Genomic DNA, 20,281 nt, shown 5'->3' with positions numbered 1-20,281 from the left:
ATTTAAATTCTAACTCAAGAAAATAAAATTCCATCACTTAAACCTAGCTTTTTGTAAAAAGAAAAATTACTGAAAAATAAACATCCATGCACCTGTAGTGTAAGCATTTTCCTCCCATGCCTATGCTTGCCTTGCAAAGGGGACTTCCCAGAGCATATGGGGACAGAAGAGTTTTTATAACCATCCCACGTTATCCACTTGGGATTAATCCTCACCATGGACACAGCTGTCCCTGTCATAGTCAGAGGGGGCAAATGTCACCCTTGTTTGTTTATTCTCACACTGCTTACACTACACCAGTAAGTCTGACTTCCTTAGGGTTTTAGGGGTCACTTAAGGGAGCACAGATGGGAAAGGAAAAAAGCTACACTCTGAGTGGGACACCCTTCAGGTCCCAGGTGGAAGATTCCAAGGAAAATACCCTTACAGGAGTAACTTTATGGGGGGCCCTTGGTCCCTCTCAAACTCCCCTGTCCCTGGCAGGCTCATCCTCTCTCACAGGGCCTGCACCCAAGGCTCATCCCTCAGTGCCAAGACCAAGGGCCTTAATCAGGCGGACAGACCCCAGATCTGCTCTTATGGAAACAGCTGCTTCCCAACTCCAGCCCATATTTTATATTTCAATCTGGGGTCCACACAGCCTCACATGCGGTCCAGCCCCTAAGTTCTGGTGGCTGGTCAAGGGGTGAAAATCTCACTCATGTTGTGTCATCTCAGCTGCAAACCTAAGGGTGTAAGTAGTCCCCTCCAAAAGCAGAAGCCTCTGTGTGGCAGGTCTCCACCACGAGTAGAAAGTCTAGCCTGCAGCGAGGAAACATGGCTCTGGCATGCACAGAAAAGCAGGGATAAGATTGGTGCAGGGGTCCAGGTCTTCCCAGAGGCCAGCCCCACCCTATGGGAGTCACTCCTCTGAGTCACTGGGAAGCACGGGAAAGAAAAGGAGAGAGACAGGGAGCAACCATACCATTCACCCCTTTCACTACTTAGGGGCCTCTGTGTCCTCACTCTTCGGTGGGGCTGCCACTGTGGATGTCGTTTTGAGGCTGCGCCTCCGCTTCTGCACGTTCTGCTCCGGGTGGAACAAGATGACGTAAGTTTTGGGCACATAGAGCATACCAAGGGACACCGATGCACTCAGACTCAAGGACACAGTCAGTGTGGTGGTTTGGATGTAGATCTGAGCCATGGAAAAAGGGACCAGGTGGGACTGAGCCCTGTTCCCTCCCATCCCCACCCCCAAAGAGCCTGGGATGAGCACTTAGGAAAGGACAGCTGCACATGCAAAGGCCTGTGGCGTGAAATGGTAGTCACACATGGCTCCAGTGTAGCAGGAAGGAGTATGAGTGGCATGGCTCTGGGTGGACCCATGACTGAGGGAAGAAGGTTTCGTTTACAGAGAGTGACACCTGGGGAAACGGCCCATATGCCTAAAAAGGGCTAGAGGATGTTCATGAATGAATGGACATGTTTTCACATGTACAAATGAATGAACAAACTGAGACTGAATAAAGAAGCGAGTGGGCTAACACATGGATGAATAAAAAGATGTTCTACTGTACTATACAAATGGATAAGTGCGCAATGATCAAGCAGATGGGCCAATAGATTAATGGACCAGCAGATAGAAAGCAAATGAAGAACTAATTGAATGAAAAGTTGATGGAAAGTTAGAAGCGTGGATGAATGAATGAACAGAGAGCAACAGGAAAGACAAACAAGTGAACAAGTATTTAAGTCCATAAATGAATGAACCAACCAGGCAATCATGCCTATTTGTGGTCCAGCTCTTCCCTTCCACAGATCAGCAGGAAATAAATGAGGAAGCAAAACCAAGGGGAGACCCAAATTACCTTTTCAGCTGACTGGGCAGTGCCAAAGAAGATAGGCACAAAAGCCAGCCAGATGATGCAGGTGGTGTACATGGTGAAGCCAATGGGCTTGGCCTCATTGAAGGTCTCGGGCACACCACGGGCCTTGATGGCGTACACTGTACACGTGACCATGAGCAGGAGGCTGTAGCCCAGGCAGCCGATGAGAGACAGATCTGACATGTCGCACTTGAGCACCCCTCTGGCTTGCTCCGGGTCCACTGTCCGCTGCTCCTCATAGTCAATCACGCTGTGTGGGGGCTGGGCCCCCAGCCATGCCATCACTCCCACCACCTACAGGGGCCAACATCATGTCCGGGGCACACTCAGACTGGCCACCAACTGAGGACTCTGGTGGGTTAGGGTCCCCTGGAGGCTACTGGGTGGGATGCTTAGGCCTGAGAGAGCCACCCTGGAGAGGAGAGGGCCTTGTAGGAGAGGAATACCCTGGCAAAGGCCTGTGACATGGTCCAGTGCAGAGGTGTGGTTGTAATGCAGGGATGTGCTGGCAGGGTTGGGGCTGGCTGGGTAGTGACCCCTTAACGTCCCCTTCCTGCATTCCAACCATCACCAATGGCATTTACTGAGGCCCCACCAGGTGCAGTGACTGCAGGCAGCATCTGGAATTGTGACCCTCAATATGCCTCCTCCATCTATAGAACAGGAATCCTCACAATCTGTTGCAAGAACATGGTGTCAGCATGCAGGGGGAGTGGTGCATGTACCAGCAGAGGTGCTGTCTCCTCACAACCACCAGCTCAGCAGTCTCACCTCCACTCTGTAAACATGAGACTCTAGCTTGTTCCCATCTGGCACTGAGGCAAGCCTGGTTCTGAGGACCCCCTTCATTCTCCAGATCCAGAGAACTGTCGCACAGGATGTGATGAAACCACATGCAAGCCACTGTATAGCCCAAGTAAAAAGGCCCCTCAGGGAGCCTTATGAGAGGGTGAGGAGCGTGTGCTGGGTGGGGGTGTGGGGGGTGGGTCAGCAGAGAAGGACACAGACCCTAACAGTGAGGAAATGGAGCCTGAATTCCCTCAGTGACAGGGGACATGACCTTGAGCCAAGGAAAGCTGGGAGTAGGAAAGAAAACACTTGCATGAAGTGCTAAACATCTGTCCATGTAGGTCATTTCCCACAGGAGTGCGCCAGATTTGGGGGGACTGTGGGGGAGGCAGGTGGGTCTGTGCACCGGCCTCAGGGCTGTGTGATCTGGAGGAAGGGGTGTTTTATAATAATGTGCATGGCCAGAAGAAGCACCTTTCTGTGATTCTCCCAAAGGCAGCCACTTCAAGAACAAGGGACTAATAAAACATCAAACAACCCACTGTCGGGGAAGGCAGCATGGAGGATTTCTTAGAGCGAGCCTCCAGGCTGGGGAACAAAGTTTCCCATGGGCAAATAAACCCAAGACCTGTGGTATGCAGGAGCAGCAACCAAATGTACCGCACCAGTTTTGCAACATCTGCAGTTGATAAAGAATTAGGATCCAACACGTGACACTAATGGCCACATAGCAACAGGCAATGATGGAAGCAGTGGAGCAGGGGCATCCCAGAAGAGGCCGCCATGGCCAGCTGCACTAGCAATGAAGACAAGGCTAATTGAAACAACAGTGAGGTACCATTGAACACCCATCATTTTGGTAAATAACCTAGTGAAGTTGCAAGTGTGCCTCTTAGAAATGGTCCAAGGTTTCTGGAAATGAGGGCATAACGTGGGGAGCCCTAGGTGACCTGGAGAGGCACTGAATGTGGTCTAAGCATCTCTCTGCACTGTGGTGAGGTGCGCGTGTGTGTGTCAGGCAAGGAGGCAGTGAGATATCTTTTTGGGATGAGCTGGGCACTGAGATTTTGGCCACGATAGAGGAAGTGCATGCCCTGCCAGTTTGGGAAGAATCTTCCAGCTGTGAACGGCGTGCACGGAGGCCTGTGGGTGGGAGTGAACATGATCTGTGCATGGCTGGGTGGGAAGAAGGGCTCATTTAGAGTGGAGAGTGTGCTGTCCACTGGCCCTGAGAACCGGTATGGCATACAGTATCATACAATGTCACATACCTCTTAGTACCATTTGCACAGAAAACATCCAGGGCTTTCCAGACCATGGAATGATGTCCAAAGCTGTGGTATTACTGTCTTAGAGAAAGACCCCACAGCACTCTGCTTTTGCTGCACACACATCATGGAATCTGGCCATTTGTGGAACAGGACGCTTCATACCATGCAACCTCACTGAGGGCCCAGGGGCTCACCAGGCCTGGGGTAGAGTAACTCCCTTCCTGGAAACAGCTTCTTTGCTTGTGGAAGAGCCATCAGATATCTCTTTGCTCTATTTTTATATGGGAACCAAGTTGTGGAAGAGCATGCTCAGTTTATGAACTAATTCCAGTGCTGCCGCTCCCACCTTACAGACCTGTTTTCTTTTAGGACGAAGTGGAAGAATGGCTGTTCTTCCTATGGGAGACCTAGTGCCCTATTTCCTGAGGCTGTATATATTTCCAAAATAGAAGAGTGACTCTCTGAGTAGAGGTCAGAGTTCCCCACACCTTGCCCACACCTTGGGGGCCTGGGGACCCACCTGCACAGACGTGAGACTGAAGGTGATGACCAGCTGCGAGGTGGGGCTGATGAAGGGCGGGGGCATGACAGAGCGCTTCCCCTGTTCGAAGATGCGGTAGATACGGTTGGTCTTGGTGAACAGGGCCGAGTAGCTGAGGGTGGTGCCCAGGCCGAGGAAGAGCCTCCGGGCAGCGCAGACAGCTGCCCCAGGCTCGGCCACCATGAGGAAGGTGATAGCGTAGACGAGGAAGATGCCAGTGAGTAGCACGTAGCTGAGCTCACGGCCAGAGGCGCGCACGATGGGTGTGTTGTTGTGCCACACAAAGGTGGCCACGACTGTGGTGGTGGCCGTGATGCCTAGTACTGCCAGGAGGAGCGGTGGGGCGGCCCAGGGCGAGGCCCAGGTGAGTCGCACCACAGGTGTCGGGCGGCAGCCGGTGTGGTTGCGCGTGGGCCGCATGTGCCCCAGGCAGGCCTCACATGTGAACTCATCGGCCTGGAAGCGGTACCCGTCGCAGGCCTCACAGTGCCAACAACAGGGCACGCCCTTCACCATCTTCTTCCGCTCACCTGGCCTGCAGGGCAGGCTGCACTGAGACGCTGGCACTTCCCCGGGGTCTCCCGACCACTGCAGGGCCTCCACCTGCAACGCCGGACACAGGGCCTGAGACCCTGCCAGGCCTAGCAGCTGCCTCCCACCCACGAACCTGAGCCCCTGGCACTCACATCAAGCCGGAGCATCTCCGCCCACTGGCCAACTCTCTGGTAGCTGCCGCTGCCTGCACTACCATTGGCCGCCTGGTACTGGAAGATGTCATATCGCCCGGGCGCATCCCCGTTCTCGTTGAACATGACCGGGGTTCCTGCGCTGCCTGGAGGGAGAGCCTGGCATCCTCACGCTGTTCTCCAGCCAATCCAATCCAGACTCCTGGAGAGGCCCAAGGCCCGGCCAGGATAAAGGAAGAGCTCCCCAAGCACACACAAAAATGCTCAGCATCACCAGGGAAATGCTGTTAACACTACACTGAGAGACCACTCATGACCATGAGGATAGCCAACAACCAAACAGCAGAAAGTACCAAGGATCAGCCAGGACACAGAGAAACTGGAACCCTATGCATTGCTGTTAGGAACATAAGACTGAAGCCACTGCGTAAGACAGTATGGTGGTCTTAAAACATTAAACAGAATTACCACGTGATCCAACAATCCCACTTCTAGGTATAAACTCAAAGGAACTAAACACAGAAACTCAAAGTGATTCTTGTACACCCCTGTTCATAGCAGTATATTTGCAGCAGTGCAAAGGTAGAAGCAACCTAAGTGTTCATTGGAAGTTGAACGGATAAACCAAATGTGGTCTACTCATACAGTGCAATATTATTCATCCATTAAAAAGGAAGGAAATTCAGGCACATCTATAACATGGGTGAATCTTGAGGACGTTGTACTTAGTGAAATAAGCCAGGCACAGAAGGACAAATACGGCATGATCCCACCCACATGAGGTTAGAGCAGTCTAACTTGTAGAGGCCGAGAGTAGGATGGTGGCTGCCAGGAACTGGGTGGGAGGGATGGAAGTTGTTGTTGAATGGGATAAGAGTGTCAGTTTTGCAAGATGAAAAGCGTTCTGGAGATTGGTTGCACAATGTACACAATTAAACTGTACACTTCAGAGCAGTAAAGATGGTGAATATACTAGGTTATGCTATGTTATGTTACCACAATTTAAAAAGAAAAAAAGGAATCTTCACTGTCCAGGTGAAAGGATGAGTTCAGACTTGCCCAAAAGTCTGAGTGTTGGCATGAAATTTGTACTAATTTGAACAATCAGCTCTATTTATTTTAGAAACTTGTTCTATCAACTTGTAGAGCTGGTCTGGACTGAAATTCAGTTGTGCTGTTTAGCAGAGAGCTTGGTAGAGAGAATGTGCTCAATATTTGGTGGAAGAATAAAGTTTTACTTTTCTAAAGGATAACAATTGTACATGAAGTGTATCCTCCGCACAAACCGTGAGATGGACAAGTCCTTGTGGACCACGTGCAGGCCCTGTGCTGGCCGCAGCGGACACATCAGACTTGTGCCTTGTGCTCAGCCTGCGCAGGGCCTAGCCAGGGTGGCAGCATACCCATGTCGCAGGCAGCACCTCTCCACTGTCTGCACTGCTCGAGAGACCGAGCCTCTAAGCTCTGTTCAGTGAGGGCAAGCATTATGTGTGACCTGAGGGTTCCAGGCAGAAGGAGTCACAGAGAAGTCCCCAATACCTGCCCTTTTTCAAGCTGGGGCAGGAGGTGCTGAACCCTGAGGAAGGAGGAGTGTTAAAAAGTGGTTCCCAACACTTGGCTCCAGTCACCAGCTCTCAGGCCCAGGTGCTCCCTATACCACGCTGCCTCCCCCATTCCTTTGATCCTGACTTGTACCAGGTCCCACCGAGAAATCCATTTCAAGGGACTCACATAGTGGCTCCAGCACCACTCACCATTGAAGCAGACTGCCCGAATATACCGCAGCAGTGTCCGCCCGTCTGTGGGCTCCATCGCTGGACACAGGCCTGTGTGCCCAGGACAGAGGGCCTGGTGCATGCTGTGCAGGGCGTGGGCAATGGCGTACACTGCATCGATCACAAACTGCACCTTCCCCTCCTGCTCGTATGCAGAGTCCTGGCCGATGCGTTCCTCACCTGTCCTGGGGATGCCCAGAGGAAGTGTGCCTGCCCCCCAATGCCCACCCAGGCCTCCCATCTTCTTCCTCGCCTCTCTTGCCACCCTGGGCAGCTCTCACCTGTGCACTTGCGGGCAGAGTCATCTGACTGGGCACCTGAGCTGGTCAGCTTGCAGTTAAAATTCTCTTCCCAGAACTCTGCAAACCAGATGTTCCGGCGATTGTTCTCCAGGGAGCGTGTCATGAAGTACTGGTCAAATCCTGACAGGAAGGGGCAGAAGGGTGGCAGCTATCTGAGCCAACTGCAGTTCTCCTGTGTTCCCCTCCACTTGGTCACTTTGCAGCTGGGAATAGCCATGTGACCAACTTCTGGCCCATGAGTTCAAAGACCTTTGGGGGTCCAGGGTAGAATTTGCATCCTGATGCAAGCCCAGAGTCTCACCACATGACAGACTTTTACGCTGCACCTTCTTTCCCAGTTAGGGTGCTCCTGCCAACGTGGAATGGGTAGAGCTTCAGCAGCCACATTGTAAATAGGATGTCACAAGCACGAAGACACATAGTAGCCACAGAGGGTGGTGAAACAGAAGAGGGGACAGAGCTCAGGGCTTTGAGACCGTCACTGACCCACTGCTCCAAACCTGAAGTCTTATCTTGTGGTGAAATGCTTTTATTGCTAAAACTATTCTTGGTCTAGTTTAGCACCTGCAATGGAATGTGTCTGAATAGGAAGAAAAAGAGTAAGATGGTGGAGTCAGAGCTCAGCATTATGTGGGTCCATGCTTTACAGTTGCCCCAGTTGCCCTGAAGCCCCTCAGCAAGTTGTCGTAAAGTGGACACCCTGTTGGATTCTTCCAGACATTCGCAGGTGCACTGGTGGGAGGGAGAGGGAGGGGACACCTTATTATTTTGAGCAACTGGATAGTTTGTCCCACTCCCTTGGTTTTCTCTCTCCCACCGTTACCTTGAAATCACAGTGCCTTTGACGGAATGAGGACTACATGTGATGAATAAACAAATAAAACAAAACAAAAAAACACAGACTAACAATTCTTCACCCTGTATGGTGGGTGTGCTCTTCCTCATTTACTGGCTCATCCAAGCACTGCTCAGAGGGCGGTACTGCCAGAATCTGAGGGTCAAGGAACCTGGGAATCTCAGTAGTGACCTGGGCCATGGTGTGGTTTTACTGATGGAGGAAATGAATGCCCCAAGAGGAATGGTGGGGACCAGACGGATGGGGTAGGGAACAAAGTGGGGAGGGCACCCGTGCACTCACCATCAATGGAGGCTCTTTTGGGCAGGATGGTGATAGCTCCCACAGCCACGTCCTCCAGGTTCAGGATGGGGGAGGTCTTGGATCCCCAGCTGTCTGAGCCGACCCACAGGAAGTGGCCTGTCAGGTTGGCCTGATGCGCAGCCTCTAGGACACTCCTGAAGGGAGAAGGGATGGGGGTTAGTGAAGGCCTGAGATCTTCCTCCAACTGACCTCCCTGCACCCATCCCACTCCACATCACTTATAAGACCTCCATTTATCAAGGAAAGTGGGGTGTTGGGTGTTTAGGACACTCCCTCTGGGCTTCTCGGGCGGTCAGTGGTCCGAGACCCTGGCCCAGGCTTGCGCTCTTGTTCTGTGCCTGCAGCCCACTTCATACTGTCTGGAAGTAGGACCTCCCTCTCTTACAGAGCCTCCTGCTGCCTCTGCCCTTGGGGCTTCGGCTTCCTCCCTGATGCTCATTTCCTGCACTTAGATCTGCCCATGGGTCTACCCCCACTGTGCCTTATAAAGACCGACGTGTATTCTGTGTGTTTCCCTGGCTAGACTTGGAGCACTTCCACCTAGACCAGGCCCAGCTCATTTCTGGGGCACCAAGCAGAGATGGCAGCAGGGACAGTGTGCAGGGAGGGGAACAAGAAAGAGGCAAGGGGAGAAGGTGAGGGGGAATGTGTGAGAGGATGAGGCAGGGCCTTCAAGGAGAACCTGCAAAGAACAGTGACTGAGGAGCACCCATCCCACCTGATGTCATCCTCATTAGCAAAGATGATGATGCCCCGGGCGTTGGGTGTCTCCATGAGTCTCCTGATCACCTTGTTGAATTCTCCTGGCTTTGGTTCTCTGGGAATCTTGATGGACTGGGCAATACAGATGCCCCCTGGTGTCCAGAATGGCAGAATCAGCTTTCATCCATCCCACCCATCACCCGGCTGCCACTGTGCGTGCCCGTGCAGTGTGATATCTCCGGGCCTGGACCCTACCTGCCAGGCTTTGAGGCAGGGCTGAGCCCTCCAAAGGACAGGGGCACCCACCCATGGAAGACACCGTGCAGGCTCCCCACTGTGGACCAGTGCTCCCTTCTCATGGCCCCTGGCTCAGCCCTATGTAGGCTCCTTGGTGCCTCCGACCCTCCTGCCCCAGCTCACCAGCCTCTCGGGAGATCTGCATGAAGGCCTCAACCCCGCTCTCGCCGTAGTTGCCCTCGGAGGCCAGCGTGGACACATAGTTCCATCCCAGTGCCCGCACGATGTCCACCATGGCCTGGGCCTGGTAGGAATCGGGTGGCACCACACGGGAGAAGAAGTCATAGCGTGTGGAGTCGCTGAGCTCGGGGGCTGTGGAGGCATAGCTGATCTGGGGGATCTAGAGGGGGAAGGACACTTGAGCTGTGGATGGGGGGTCAGTGGTCCCAGAAGGGAGGGCAGTGAGCACCCAGGATGCAGGAGGGGGCACGGAGGGTTTGGGGTAGGGAGCTGAGAACCAGTGGAAGTGACCAGAGGTGTGAGGAGAGACCCGTCCCTTGTGACTAAGTCTGCGGAGTAGGAGGGGGCACAAGGATCCAGGACAGAGGGCAGGACCCTATATCCAGCTGCACAGGATGTGCAGAGGAGCCGCAGGGCTCACATCCAGCCTGCAGCCAATCCAGCCTCTAGGTACAGGATGTGTCTGCCCTGGAGAGAGACATCCCTGTCAGCCCTAGATGAGACCCATTTTCTACTTCACAGAAAGGGGCAGTCTGTGTGGGAAGGTGCAGCCCCAGGAGGGGCAGACCAGGCAGGGGAGCAGGGAGGAGCATGTGATTCAAGGCTGTGTCTGGCCTAAGGTAGGGGCCCCTTTGGACCTTGGTTTGTCTGTGTGCTTTGGAGTGACTGCGGCAGGGACAGACCAGCTGAGCTGAGCTGTGCTGACCCAGGAGAAGATGGGCAGAAGGTGTGAGGGAGAGAGGAAGGTGGTAGCAGAAGTGAGGCGCCGAGGAGAGGGAGGTTAGCAGACAGAGGGGCACGTCTGGACCACGTGAAAGAAAGACATAGTGACAGGGGAAACATCAAGTGGGGGCTGGTGTGAAGTTCAGAGAGGGAGAAGATTCTGGAAGGACGGAGATGGGTGGTCTAGGGAGGACAGCGTTGTTTGAAGCAGGACAGAAGGAAAACACAGAGGTCGAAAACCTATGGAAAGGGGAGGCCAGAGCAGAAGGAAGAGGGAAGGAGAAGGAAGCGGGAGGGAGGGAGAGAGAAAGAGAAAAACAAGAAAGACAAAGAGGAGAAATTAGAAAACAGGCGGCGAGAAGGGCCAGCTGGTGGCAGTGCAGTTAGTGGATGCCGCGGTTACTCTGGGTGCTCTCAGCACTTTGGCTTAGTCTTCAGAAAAGCCTTCCAGGTTGACCTTCCTTGGGGAAATTCATTTAAAACGCCTGGGAGCACTGTGTGTGGTTGGGAAGTAAACTCAGAAACTCATCTTTGCTTCTGGACCAGGGATAGCAAACCCTCCAGGGAGTCAAATGGGGCCCGTGATTGCGCTTTGTGCACTGTCTTCATTTTTTTAATGTTTAAATTCGTAGCCAGTGTCTAAAATCTTGGGATGCGGCACCACCTCAGTCCCAGGTTTAGCTGGCAGTGGCAGGCCCTGGGCTCACAGGTTCTTGCTCACTCAGCTACACTCCCCACAGGGACCCCAAAGGCCCTAGAGTTTGAGATGCTGCACTCAACCCAGAGGATGAGAGACAGAAACCAGAGCTCCAGGCAGGGAAGGAGACGAAGCCCACAAATGTGAACAGACAAAGGAGACAAGACCACCCCACCCCCACACACTGGGCAGCCACATAGCCTCTTGCGGAGCCAGCTAGAAGGTGCACCTCTGTGCTCTGCACCAAGCTGCCATCCAGCAGAATCTGGGGTGGGAGGGACTAAGTGGGCGCAGATGATGGAAGGGGGCCCAGTGAAAACCTCCACCTACTGCCATGGAGTTGACAGAGGCCACTCCTGGGAGAATCAGAGAAACTCAAAACAGAGGTTCCCCCACCAAGCCAGATGCAAGCAAAGCCTTCCTCAGAGAGGAAGGGTCGGGATGCCCCAGTAAATGTTCAGAAACCCCCCAGATCTAATGCCAAAGGCCCCCTAATCCCTGATTCCTACAGCTCCCGAAATCACTGCCCCTCAGATTTCGAGGAAGGTGTTGCCTCCCACAGATGACGGTTCCCAAGGGACAAGGGCTGGGCAAGGCCAGTCCAAGCCTCTAGGACAGGGCAGGGCGCTGCAGGTAAGCATTCTAGAAAGGAGACCCCACTGTCGCCCTCTAAGAGACCTTTAGAGACAGGCATTTGAAATAAAATTTGAATGATAACCAAAAAAAAGGAGGAGATGCAAGTCCTCGCAGGCCTAACGACCCCCAGAGCAGCCAGGAACTTGTCCCAGGTGCCCCACAGGAAGGAGGGCCCTGGTGCCAGGAGAAACGGGCTCCTGGTCACCCAAAGCTCTATACAGGATCCAGGGTCAGAACCTCTGTGCACGGCGGTGCAGGGTGCGCCCCAGCTAGGACACTGGGACAAGCAGCCAAGTGGGGTCTAAGGTCCAGCGCGCCCAGCCTGTTCGCCAGCCGCAGGCCCAGGAGGTCGGTTTCCCCCCTCACACTGAGGGCTATGTGCTATGCTGGAGTGGCCTTGGCTCAGGCTGGCGTTTGGCCGGACCCAAGGGTTTCTCTGAAGCAGTTGTTTGTGAATTGGAGTGATTTCTGCAAGGAGACTAGACCTCGGTCACCCCAAGGGCGAGGACAGGAGGGAGGGGCTGGACACCGAACGCGGTCCGCGGCCCTCACCGCAAACAGGCGCAGCACATTGGCGACCATGATGGAGACGGAGCTGGCTGAGGCACCCACGACAGCCACCACACGCTCAGGGGGCGCGGCGCGCAGCGGGGGCACGCCGCCAGGGCAGCGCACGGCCGCCTCTTCGCCGTCGCGGCGGCCGCGGATCAGCGCCTGCACGAAGCTCAGGGCTTGCTCCAGCGCGTACGTGTCGCGAGAGCAGGTGTCGAGCAGCAGCGCGCCCAAGCGCACGCCGGGCAGCAGCTCTGGGTCGGCGTTGACGCGGTCCAGCGCGTACAGCATGGCCTCCAGCCGGTGCACTCCCTGTTCCTTTTTCAGCGACCCGCAGGGCCTGCCCGCTGTCCCCCGCGCGTGCACCGGGAACAGGCCGCCCAGCGTGAGGCCGCCTGGCAGGCGCACCGAGCCCGCTGTGCCCGCCGCGCCCGCCCGCGCCAGCAGCAGCACCAGCACTGACGGCGGCAGCGCCAGCAACGCCAGCAGCGGCGCTTCCAGGATGCTCCAGGGCCGAGCCATGGGCTCGACGGCTGCAGAAGGAGAGCGGACGGGGAGAGCAGGACGGGGAGAACAGGACGGGAGAACACTCCGAGCACCTGGCAGCGGAGACCCGGGGAAACGCGAGCCCCAGGGGCCTAGGGAAAGGGAGGCGGGAAATAAATGTTAGCTGAGCCGATCGATCGGAGATGTGGGATATCAATTCTGCACCGTCCCAGGACCTCACCCTGCACCCCGCCCCGCCGCGCTCTCAACACACTGAACCTTATCACAAGGGCCCCTTGCCCGGCCACTGTCTCCTGCACCAGGCCTCCCCCTTCCCGACAGTCCTGGGGCCCATCCCTAGCGCACATCCAGACGCCCCTCTGTCACCACACTCACCTGTGCCAGCCCCTGTCGGGTCAGGACGCAGCTGTGATAGATGCGAAGAGCCTGAGCAAGAGAGGATTTAAGGATTGTGAGGAGGGCTGAGAGGCCGCCCTAAGGGCGGAGACCCCTCCTGAGCAGGGATGTGTGCAGAACTGGCTTTCTCCACATCTTTCCCTCCCTCTTCTCCTCCCTGGGTCTGCTGCTGCCCCCTTTGGATGTGTGTTTTACCTGACTCTCTCCCGGTGTCTCTTACACACCACTGCTCTTCTCTGCTTATTGGTCTCTCTCTCTCTCTCTCTCTCTGTCTCTCTCTCTCTCTCTCTCTCTCTCTCTCTCTCTCCGTTTTTCTCTCTCCCCTTCTCTCTTCCCCCTTTCTGTTTCTCTCTGACAATTTTTCTTTCTCTCTGTCTTACATCCTTTTCTGTCTCTTTCTTCCTGTCTTTCCTCACCACCAGTTCCTTGACTCCAGCTGCCTAATGTACTTCCCAACTTTCTCCTTGCAAAACCCTGCAGTAAACCCATGAATGAAGGGAGCAAGGAACACAGGCTGAGTAAGAGAAGTGGACCTGAACAGGAAGAGGGAGAACAGGGAAGGATCCATGAGCAAGCCGACCTTTAATATTAGAAAGGACTCTGCTTAACACACCCATGATGACCTTGCAAAGGAGACTTTTACCTTCAGCCCCATTTTCCAAACGGGGAAATAGAGACCTCAAGGAGTTAAGTGACACATGCAAGGTCACACGGTTGCAGTGTTGGCATCAGGATTTGCACCCAGGCTGCTGTGAAACCACCAGCCCACAAGCCTCTGATGGAAGGAGGCGACAGGCCAGCTTGCTCTGCTGCTCACAACCCCATCTCCTGCAGCTGATGAGGGAGCCCTTTTTGTAGTTTATAATGCCTTCCTGGGCTCTAGGATCTGAAGCAGTGAGTCACACCATGTGAGGCTCTCTGTACCTGATTTTTCCCCATCTCATCATTGAGGGCTAAAGGTGAGGGGACTTGGTCAAAAGATACTTTTACTGTCATGCCTGTCTGAGGCCACAGATTTGGCTCTCTGAGGCTGAGAGAGCAGAGGGCATCCTGGAGCCAGGTGATGAGCTCTCAGCCCCAGGGATTAGCAAAGCTCATCCTGCGGGGCCTAAGCTGGTTTGGGCTCCATTAGACGGGGTGGATTATTGTAGCACAGGGATTTGGTCAAAGCTGGCAGTAGAAGCAAATCAAAGCCATGTCACCCTTTTCTCTTCCCTCAATACTTACAGCACCTGCTTCCAGAGCTGCCCAGGCACCTTGCCCAGGCAGAGGCCTGGGTCAAGCATGGCTGTACCCAGTTTACAAATTGGGTAGGATGGGGCATTTAACTGTGCAAACATGGCATTTGAGGTAGATAGGCTGGCAGCTGGGCTCACACAGCCCCTTACGGCCCTTCTGGCTCAGGACTAGTCAGACAGGGCCACAGCTGACATCACACAGCAGGTCCCAATTCATAGCATTGGAGCATCCCCAGGGCTCTGGAGTGAGGATGGACCATCAGCCAGCTGGGGCAGAAGCTTCACCAGAGTGCAAGAGGGTCTGACTCATGTGCTGCTGCAGGCGAAAGGGAGAGAAGTGGGTGTTCCCCAGGTGTGGGAAGAACTAGCTGTGAAGTGAGCGAGAAGAAGGCACCATATTGCGGACACCTGGGAGCAGAGGCAGCACCCCTGAGAATGTGAGGACCATGGAAAGCAGAAACCGAGTGTTTGATTTAGGACACAGTCCTAAATCAAGAGTCCAATTTGAGATTTGAAGGCATGTGTCAAACCTATGGTTAGGTTCATGAGTCTGGAATTGAGGGAAAAGCCCAGGGCTGGAGATAAAGCTGAGGCAGCAACAGCGCATGTGTGGGATCAACAGTCTCAGGACAAATTAACTCACATGTGCAGAGGGTGTAAACAGAGAATGAGGACAGAGGGCGAGGATGAGGCCCCAGGTATCCCAACGTCTCAACCAGGAGGTTGAGCAAAGTGAAGCTGCTGGGAGGGGGTGGCCAAGGAGGCGTTGGAAGGAGGAGAGAGAGGGCAGCACAGAGGCCAAGAAACAAGGCTTGAGGAAGGAAGAAAAATTTATCACAATTAATTCAGCCCCATGTAGCAAATGGTCATTGTTCACAGGCTCTAATGAGACAGCTGATGCAGAGAGGTGTGGCCACTCCTCTGAGGCCACACAGTACAAGGAATGTGGGGCTGCTCAGACAACCTGAAGTAAAAAACTCAATGGCCTTTACTGCTGAGTCCAGGATTTCAGCTCTAGCTATGTAGTTCACTGGACAAGTCTCAATTAAATTAAAAGTATGCTTTTCACATTTCTAATCAGAGCTGGATATTAAATATATTTTTTAGAGTAGCCCCCAACTTAACAACCACGTGAGTTTTATTACACAATTAATTGAAAACGTATGTTCTTGGGTTTATTGAATGGTGAGCTTCCAAGCTCCTGGTCCTGGATTATGGTGCACATGCCATGGTGTCTGGCACAGAGATGATCAAAAGTGTGGTGTTTGTGCCTGAGACTGTCCCTCTCACCCCTCCTTGAACATCCCACCTGGAGGACAAATACAGGGCATGTGTGCCTTAAGGAGAATGCTACCCCACTGCTGCCTTGACACGCCAGCCCCTCACCAGGCCCTTCACTTAACTGCCCCCTCACACCCCAGGAATGGAGCCCCCACTGATCCCAAGGGCAGTAGGCATGTCTCCATGGCAACAGGGTGTACCACAGAGAACAAGCTGTCACCAAGCCTCCGCATCTCCTCCCTCCATGCTTCCTGTTGGCCCCTGGCCCCCAAGGGCCAGCTTGTCCTATCCAAAGGCCAGTGTGTCCCACCCACCAGTCACTGGAAGCCTGCAACTTGTTTATTTTGAACATGTAGGGTTTTTGGTTCCTAAGGATACCAACTCTGACTTCCTTTGGAAGCAGGTGTCTCTCAGCATGTCTGAGTCAATGTGAGCTGCCTGCCGTACCAAAGTGCCACCGACTGGGAGGCTTAGGCACAGCCATTTATTGTTTTACAATGTTGGAGCCTAGAGGTCGGAAATCAAAATGTTGGCAGAGTTGGCTCCTTCAGGAGCCGACTTCTGTGGGGGAAGAATTTCTTCCAGGCCTCTCTCCCTAACTTGCGGATGGCCATCTCCTCTCTGTGGCTCTACATGGTCTTCCCTCTATCCACATGTTTGCGTCCAGGTCTCCTCTTCTTAAAAGGCCACCAGTCATATTGGACTTGGGCCCACCCTAACGACCTCATTTGACCTTGATTATCTCTGTAAAGACCCTGTCTCCAAATAAGGTCACATTCTGAGGTCTTGGGGATTGCACGTGAGCACACCAACCATCTTATAACACCAGTAAAGACTTTGCAAATAAGCTTTTGCCTAAGGCTGCTAAGCCTTTGCTTTCAGGCAATAATAATTGATCAGATGGGTTATGAGGTGACTGGAGGTCAGGAGCAGACACTGAGAATGGACTCAGTCTGCTCCAGTCCAGCTGAACCAACAGTTTGGCCCCGATGACTTTGGCACTCCCAGAACCACCCGGATGGGTAGGGCCTGCTTCTGTCCACTGACTGCCAAATGCAGAGCATTATAGCTACAGAAATAGGAAGTTTAATTGAAAACAGCTGTTGCAACACCCTGGAGGTCACATTTGGCTTTGTAAGCTCAAACAAGAGTGACACATAGAAATCTTTGGAACTTGTATTAAAATATGTCTCTCTGCCTAAATTACACAGGGTACAGTTTTGCCTTTTGTGACATTATATAAGTGGAGAGGGAGTATTTTCAAAAGGAAAAACCTTAAAGTAATCTGATCAGATCTGAGTCTTGCCCAAGTGAAAATGCACAGGTCTCTTGACAAATAAACCAAATGCATGATGCTGTATAAAACTGTAGGTTTTTATTATGTCACTCTGTATGAGCTTTATTGATTTGAAGATCAACATGAAAATAAAGATTTTGATGACGAAGGAATTTTGAAACAAGTGTTTAAATGCACCAAATTTTCATTTATAAGGCTGTGTTTTAGTCTGCCTTGCCACAAGGCAATGAAGAATTCTAGGAGTCAAATATACTTGAAAAACTCTTCATTTAAAAATTTTATTTACTAAATATCAGAGAATTCTTTGCTCAGAGATACATTTTTAATGGAAAAGCCTTTAATCAGAGTATACACTTCCTTTAAACTTAGAGAAATCGAAGCAAATAAGGACATAGAATGAATCTTAGAGAAGTTTTTCCAAACGGGTCAGAAAACTTACTTATTTATTTAAGTGTATTTTATTTATTATGTTGTTACAGTAGTCCCAATTTTTTCCCTTTTGCTCCCCTCCACCCCATATGCCCTTTCCCTCCAGCAATCCCACCCCCATTAGTTCATGTCCATTGGTCACGCATGTAAGTTCTTTGGTTTCACCCTTTCCTATATAATTCTTAACTTCCCCCTGTCTATTTTTGTACCAATCAATTATGCTTCTTAATTCCTGCACCATATCCCCATTTCTCCCCCTCCCCACTCCCACTTGATAACACTCCAAATGATCCCCATACCTATGATTCTGTTCCTATTCTGGTTTGCTTAGTTGGATTTTGTTTTTATTTTTTAGATTCAGTTGTTGATAGTTGTGAGTTTCTTGTCATTTTGGTGTTGATAGTTTTGATCTTCTTTTGCTTAAGTAAGTCCCTTTGACATTTCATATAATAATGGCTTGGTGATGATGAACTCCTCTAGCTTTACCTTGCCTGGGAAGCACTTCATCTGCCCTTCCATTCCAAATGATAGCTTTGCTGGATAGAGTAATCTTGGTTGTAGGTCCGTACTTTTCATCACATTGAATACTTCTTGCCAGTCCCTTCCTGCCTTCAAAGTGTCCTCTGAGAAATCAGCTGATAGCCCTATAGGCACCCCACTGTAGGCAACTCTCCACCTCTCTCTTGCTTCCCCCAGGACTCTCTCTTTATCTTTCACCTTTGGCATCTCAATCATGATTCGTCCTGGTGTGGTCTCCTCTGGGTCCAGCTAGCCTGGGACCCTCCATGTTTCCCGGACCTGTATGTCCATCTTCTTTGCAAAATTTGGGAAGTTTTTCTCATGTTTTTCAATTCTTGCTTCCTCATTTTGCACAAGTTGAGTGTTTTTTCTTCCTTATGTTCCAAATAATTGATTTGAACCCCAGTTTCCTTCCCTTCACCATTGGTTTTGTGTGGATTTTCCTTCATTTCCCTTAGCATAGCCTTCACTTCTTCTCTTATGCGTTTGCCATACTTAAGCATATCTGTCAAGCCTGTGAGCATTTTTATCACCAGTGTTTTGAACTCTGTATCTATTAGGTTGTCTTTCTCCTCGTCGCTTAGTTCTTCCACTGGAACCTTGATCTGTTCTCCCTTTTGGGCCACCCTTCTCTGTCTCCTCATTTTGACAGGCTCCTGTGTTTGTTTGCCTCTGCATCCCAGGTAGAGCTATTGCTCCTGTTAACATTGTAAGGGGCGGAGCATTAGGGAGTCGTCAGTACAGGGCGACCTGTTTCACCATGTTGTGGCGCTGTATGTCAGGAAGGGGTCCGAGAGGGAACAATGCCGCCAGCCCAGCAATCACGCCTTTTTCAGGCACCCCTCCCACCTCCGCACTGGACTGGTGCCCCTCCAGCCACTTCCCTGGCCGTCTTTCCCAGAGTGGGTGGGTCTGCAGACATTCCAGGACCATGGGGGCCCCTTAAACAAGCGGGCTCTGTTGAGAGACTGGCAGTTTCTGCCTCCACCCCAAACCCCACTAGTCTGCACAGTCAGGAGCAATGAGGCTTGATTTTCCCCAGTGCTGGGACTGTGAGCTGCTAGGTGTGGTGTGGAGCTGGGAACACTCCCCAGGTATCCCTCCTGACTTTAAAATGTGTGACTGCCCCCCCTGCCGGCCTGTCGCATCCGCTGCCTCTGCTGCCACCACACAGCGTCCGCTCTGCCCTTCCTACTTGTCTGGATGAGCATCTCCTCTTTATATCTTTGTTTGCTGGACTTCCATGCAGTTTGATCCCCTGGAACCTCTGGCTGTTTCTGGTTTTGAGGTAGTTGTACGTATTCCTTCTTAGTTGTGGAGGGAGATGCAGTATGTCTGTCTACACCTCCATCTTGGACAGAAGTCTCTTCCACGTATTCCTAAAAACTTTTGTGTTGAGTAAAAGCGCCAACAAAAAATAACTGGTGTTATGGGAAGAACAGTACTTGAACAAACCACTCAAACCATAGCAGGTTTAGAACCAGAACACTAGGAAAAACCACTTCCTATTAAACAAATAATAGCATAGTTAAAAAGATGTGGTAACTAATTAGATATATAAATATGAGAAAGGGAGAGAGAGAGAGAGAGCACGCTTCACCTGGGAAGAAAGGTGGAAGTATCTTGAGAAAGAGGCTGTGGTGAAGAGTTGCTGGCCTTAGTTGCAAAGGTCATTTAGAAGTGCTCCTGAGCAAGAGCAGGTGCCACACTGAGCTGAGAGAGAGGCTGTGAGAGTTGAAGGGGTTTCAGAAACAGTCCTATTTTCTTTAGTTGTAATGTTCTTAGCTGTGTGGGTCTATCTGCATTTAGACCCTTTTATTTGGAGTGTAAAATATTAATGTGCTGGGGGGAAATCTTATAAAAACTAAGAAATGTCTCACATTAAATGGAATTAATCTGCCACACAGAACACATTTCTCCACCAAAAAATTTCAGAATAGAAAAAAGAATATATTTAGCAGTGTGTTTTGTGAGGCTAGATACATAGCTAGGGCAAGAAATAAAATTTATAAGCTAAGAAGCATCCAAAAATTATAATAAACATTTGCAAACTGAAATACATAAAAATATTATAATCAAGTCTGGTTTGTCCCAGAAATGCACTTAAGCAGATTAATGACTTGGGAAATTTATTGATATAAATTCACTGCATTAACAGATTAAAGGAAAAAGAATGATTATCTAAACTGATGCAGGAAAAAAAAAAACATTTGATGACATCCAATATCCATTAATGACTTTAAAAATATAGCAATCTGAGTATCTTTAATCTGATAAAGTCCTCTACCAAAGCATACAGAAAATATATTCAATGGTGAGTTATTCAAGTGTTTATTTTCTTTAAAATCAGAATGTGACAGTAATTGCAAACAGGATCCCTACCTGCCACTGCCACTGGGAGCACATGGCACCTGCTGGGTCACACAATTTGGGAAG

The 20,281-nt window shown here is 51.5% G+C and overlaps 1 protein-coding gene across 1 annotated transcript; it reads right to left on the bottom strand.

Annotated features, from left to right (window-relative positions):
• Window positions 1–979: 979 nt before the first annotated feature.
• GRM6 (glutamate metabotropic receptor 6) lies at window positions 980–12,700 on the bottom strand. Its single transcript, XM_090290345.1, has 10 exons — window positions 12,179–12,700; window positions 9,514–9,730; window positions 9,110–9,245; window positions 8,371–8,525; window positions 7,212–7,352; window positions 6,910–7,110; window positions 5,156–5,301; window positions 4,449–5,072; window positions 1,851–2,162; window positions 980–1,177 (listed from the first exon to the last, which is right to left on the bottom strand). The coding sequence occupies exons 1-10, from the start codon at window positions 12,698–12,700 to the stop codon at window positions 980–982; spliced, it is 2,652 nt and encodes an 883-aa protein (XP_090146471.1).
• Between the last annotated feature and the right edge of the window lie 7,581 nt (window positions 12,701–20,281).

This window comes from Furipterus horrens, unplaced genomic scaffold (assembly GCF_987537825.1).
Source record: "Furipterus horrens unplaced genomic scaffold, mFurHor1.1.pri manual_scaffold_10, whole genome shotgun sequence".
NCBI lineage: Eukaryota > Metazoa > Chordata > Mammalia > Chiroptera > Furipteridae > Furipterus > Furipterus horrens.
The sequence above is the reverse complement of the archived record's forward strand: the minus strand, read 5'-3'. Positions and strand labels throughout refer to the sequence as shown.